Raw genomic sequence first — 4,726 nt, 5'->3', positions numbered from 1 at the left:
GAGAGGCATAGGCCAGCTCAGCTGTGGAAAGTGATTCCCACCCTACAGCTGCTTTTCGCCAGGATCAGGGATTCAGTTTTTCAACACTCTTGCCAACTGTGTTCCTGATTAACTTTGGGCTGGTGACCACAGCCTCTACCCCCTCTAGACAGACTGGGGTTTAACACTGAAGGGATTTTTTTGTATTTTGAGGTTGTTTTTTTTTTTTTTTTTTCGGTATTTAGGAAAACCTCCTCCAGGATCTATAATTTGGCTTCCACAAAGGAACTGCCCTGGGGCTGTTTTGCTCCAACTGGGAGCCAGAAACTAATGGGCTCATTAACTAATGGGCAACAAGGATTTGGCTCTGCCTGTTTGGAAGAAGTCACTACAGTCCCATGGTTATGAACGTGTTTTTTGCCACAACCTAAATAAAGCGCTGTCTCTGCCTCTCCGTCTCTTCCTTCAGAATGAAAGGGCGAATGTTGGGCAATGCACCCTCTTGCAGCCACACTTTGGATGGCGAAGGAACTCTATGGAATCTTCCTCTGGGCTGCCGAGCCCGGGGCTGCGCGGGGGTGGGGGGCGAAGGAGGGAAGGGGCCCACCTGAGTTGTAATTGACGATGTCCACTCCCAGCGCCGGACTCTTCCGCTTCCGAGGCCGCCCCTTCTGCACGGTGCCAGTGCCGTTGAAGTAAGGCAGGGCCAAGCCGCCGCTCTTGGCCGCCAGCTCCGTGTAGCTCAGCTGCGGCGGATACTCCCCTTGCAAGAGGGTCTCGAAGTGGGCGCGGCAGTACACCAGGCTGTCCTTCATGCCGAAATGGTCGCCGGTGGTCAGAGTCTTGTTGCAGGTGGAGCAGGTGAAGCAGCTCAGGTGGTAGACGGAGTCTCGGGCGCGCATGACCATCTCGGAGGCGGAGATGCCAAGGTGGCAGCGGGCACATCTCTGCACAGAGAACCTTCTGGAAGGAAACTGTCGAGTCAGGGTACTGGTCGAAGCAAGTCAGGGCCATGTCCCACCCGCGACACCTGGACGTAGTCTGTAGTGGCCCAAGTCTGAGACCTAGGAGGGATTCGGGAGGACGGGACACGGTGCCCACTTTGACATTAATTTTATTTGCACATTGACCTGTTCTGATGAACCAGGACAAGAAATCCTTACATTAAAGTCGGAAGAATCGGGCAACTAAGTCTCAGTTTCCTTCTCTGTAAAGAAAGGTTAAAATGAAAAAAAGGAGCTGGCGGGTTAGCTCGCAGTGTCATAACACTAGGGTCACAGGTTCGGACCCCTGTGCCAGAAAAAAAAAAAAAGCAAAGAAACCAACCTTTCCTTGCTAACTCACAGCGCTAGAATATTGAACTGCGTTGCCAAGTGAAAACGTTTAATCGGTTATAAAGTATTCTATGAATGAAGGAAGGTATTGTTCCGGAATGTGTGCGTGTGCACGAAAGCATCATGCAGACAGAACAGCCCCAGAAAATGGCAATTCTGTATAGGAAAGGTTATTCTTTTTTAGCCGCCTCGATTGCTTCAGCTAAGAGCCGAGCTAGGTCAACTGCGCATAATTCTGTCTTTCCCAGTCCAGAGACATAACTGGGAAGAACCAACAAACACGCCTGCCGCTGAGTTTTCTCTCCAAGCTGGCGGACACGGTTCTACCTAACCATAAAGGGAACACTGAACTGAGTGGCTTGGGTTTTGCAACGGCGTTTATTCCTTTTCACAGTCGTTTACAAGGTCTCCCGCCACCCGCTCGAAAACCTAACACCTGGTTGCTGCTGCCCGGGCCACCAGTTCAGTTCCAAGGCGTGGAACTCGCCCAGTTCGTAGTAACCGGAAAAAACAAACAAAAACCACCAAATACAAAACAAAAAACCACACACATAAAACGCCCCCTTCTCCGCTAACGGAGACACGTCCGTGTACTCTTTCCGGGACTTCCCCAGGTTCGGCCCACGGAGCTGCGAAGTGCAGGGAGCGCTGCAGCCCTGGGGTGTCCCTCCCACCCATCCTCACCGTCCGAGGCATTGCAGCTCGAAGGCGTATGCAGCGGATTCCCCTGGTCTTGGGAATGATAACCGTACACCGAAGGGGCAAAAGTGGGATTGGGGGTGGGGGGGGGAGAGGGGACTCTTGTCTAGGGCAGGAGGCCCTGCCAGGGGTACCGAGGCGTGAGAAGTGGAGAGCGGGGGCTACCTGTAGTAATCCTCCTTGCAGTAAATGCTACCGTCCTTGGCGAAGCAGGTGAGCTCGGACTCGAGGGCCAGCTTACATTCACAGCACTTCAGGCACCTCAGGTGCCACTGCTTGTCCACGGCCAGCAGGTAGTATCTGTCCGAGATCTTGCCGCCGCAGCCGGCGCACAGAGCCGGCTTCTCCGGGCTGAGCGGGGGCATGCCCTGCAAGGCAAGCACGGCGCAAGGCTAGGAGGGCGCGCGGCGGCGCTGCACAGCGCGGGCTTCCTCCCGGGCAGCGGAGCCCCGAGCGCGCGGCCAGCGGTCGGGGGCAGGGGCCGCAGCGCAAAGGCAAACGTCGGGGAACGTTTGTAACTTCTCTTTTTGGGGGCTCCCTCCCTTTCTTCCGTGTCTGCTGGAACCCACGTTAGCGTCCTCTTGGGACTAACCTAAAGACCTCGTTTAAGAAGGACTCCCACCATATTGACTAGTTAGGTGGTGGTCCCAAATTTCAATAATTCCAAGCTAAAAATTGTGGCTTTCAATGCGCGCAAAATAAAACGACGGAAATTGTTATTGGGGACTGGAAAGAAATTTGAAGTAGTACAGATTGCTTTTAAACAAACAATACGGCAATTCCGTTTCTCTAAATTCTTATAAGCAGAGTTGAAATCAAAAGCAAGGGAGAGATTATACCTGTGCTCATAATTTGGTCCATACTGTTTTCATTGAGATATATTTGGCAGATCCTGCTGTTCACTAAATCTAAAAGCTATTGTCCTGTTCCCAGTAAGGGTGTAAACCGGCTGTTCCCAATGTCTGTTGTCCAGTTCTCTTTGTACGGTCCCTTTTCCCTGCAATCAACATATGCACCAGATCTTTGTCCTGAAAATCTGGTTAGTGCCCACGTTAAGCTCTCTGCCTGGGTCCCCACCGACGCGACCGAGAACGGCAAACCTCACGTTGACTAGGCCAGCCCCGCAGCGAAATCGGGTATGGGTTCCTGTTTCTTGTTTTCGACTAGTATAACCACCAAAGGGGAAAACTTAACTGCAAAACTAACAGAGATGGGTCGGGCTTCCCTACAAATCTTTGGAGGGCTTGGAAAAGTAAAGTTTTGCCCTCTACTCCGAACAGGGGCCCACACTGAATTAATATGGAAAACGTAGACACATCCACCAGTTAGGCTACTTGGCGGTACCCAAACTACTGCCGAGCAGCTAGAGCGGTCTCCGAGTTAGTCTGAGCCACTATTCCCGGTGTGACACCGAAGGATCGTACACAGCCCTGCTCGGCTGAAATCATTTCCGGAGCCTTCTGTAGTTCTTCTCCCGCTTGTAAGTGGGAAAGGGAAGCGCCTGCATTACTAATTGGCCTTCTTTATTAAGAGAACACGACTTTCACTGTTATGAACAGCAGTCACAGCTTTAGTCGTACATCATTTAAGGGATAGAAAGTTCCTGCGTTTGGCACGGGTACCGCGCTTCTCCGCATTTTTTATTTGATTTCCCCTGCACGTGATACTCGCCTGGCCCAGGAGCTAAACGCAGTCCTGTCTAGATAGAGGGACTTGAGGCGGGATGCCAGAGACCCTGAAAATCGTTGGGCTAGGGGTGCCAAGCCCTGAGCGTCCGGAGCATGGGAGGTCACCCAGTTGCGTCCGAGTCTACTCCAAAGGTCCGGCGATCGGGCCCAGAGACTAAGGCTACCCGGGCTCCTGCTTGGCCCGGACGCCTCTGCTGCGAGCTGTCCTCCCTGCGCCCAGTTTGCCCTCAGGGCTACCGATCCTCGCTGGAGAGGCTCCCCTAATTCAAGGGTTACGGGAGACCCGAGTCTGGGGTCTGCAGCAGAGGGTGCCCTCTCCTCCCACTCCTGGCTCGCCCTGCTCGCTCGGGGACAGCTGCCACAGAAGCAGTCCCACGAGCGCGCGTCTCAGTAGTGTGGACATTTCGTGCCAGCAATAGGGCCGTTTCGGACGGCAGAAAGCCCACCCGCCAGCCTCAAGCGGACGTCCCTACAATCCGCCGTCCCCAACCTCTGCCGACCAGGGAGGGAATCGAGGCTCGGCTCAAACACAGCGCGCGAGCGCCTGGCCACCGCCGCGGAGGGGCCCTCGCTTACCGCGTCGCGGCCGTTGAGCTGGGCGCCTTTGGCCAGACGGGCCTCGGTCTTGGATCTGCGTTCCATCTCCTCCATGATGCCTTGAATGTGGCCTCCGGAGATCCCATGAAAAAGCATGGCTGGGGGGCGGAAAGGACACGAGCTGTCTTCTGCTCGGCACCCCACTATTTCCATATACACACGCCCGGGGCTCTCAGCTCATCCGAGTGAGCGAGCAAAAGGGGCTGCCGAGGGCTGCGCGGTGCAGGAGCTCAGAGACGCTCGGGGACAGAGGGCAGAGACAGAGGGAAGAAGAAAGCGGCCGACAGAGTGGAAACAGGTCTGCTCGGGGGTGGGGCTGGGGTGGAATAGGCGAAAGGGGAGAGGAAAGGAAAAAAAAAAAAAAAAAAAAGCCCCAGCGGCCCCCAGGAGGAGATGTGCTGAGGAAAAACAAACACGGGCGGGGGGGAA

General features: G+C 54.5%; 1 protein-coding gene across 1 annotated transcript in view; it reads right to left on the bottom strand.

Annotated features, from left to right (window-relative positions):
* The window catches only part of LHX9 (LIM homeobox 9), a 15,047-nt gene extending 10,422 nt beyond the window's left edge, over nucleotides 1-4,625 (bottom strand). Inside the window, exons 1-3 of the mRNA XM_008589592.1 lie at nucleotides 4,277-4,625; nucleotides 2,178-2,380; nucleotides 587-942 (exon numbers count right to left, since the gene is read on the bottom strand). Coding sequence (XP_008587814.1) covers nucleotides 587-942; nucleotides 2,178-2,380; nucleotides 4,277-4,450 — 733 coding nt within the window. The 5' untranslated portion in view covers nucleotides 4,451-4,625. The remainder of the gene's footprint in view (nucleotides 1-586; nucleotides 943-2,177; nucleotides 2,381-4,276) is intronic.
* Between the last annotated feature and the right edge of the window lie 101 nt (nucleotides 4,626-4,726).

Source organism: Galeopterus variegatus, unplaced genomic scaffold (assembly GCF_000696425.1).
Source record: "Galeopterus variegatus unplaced genomic scaffold, G_variegatus-3.0.2 Scaffold5537, whole genome shotgun sequence".
Lineage (NCBI taxonomy): Eukaryota > Metazoa > Chordata > Mammalia > Dermoptera > Cynocephalidae > Galeopterus > Galeopterus variegatus.
This window is presented reverse-complemented; position numbering and strand designations above follow the sequence as displayed.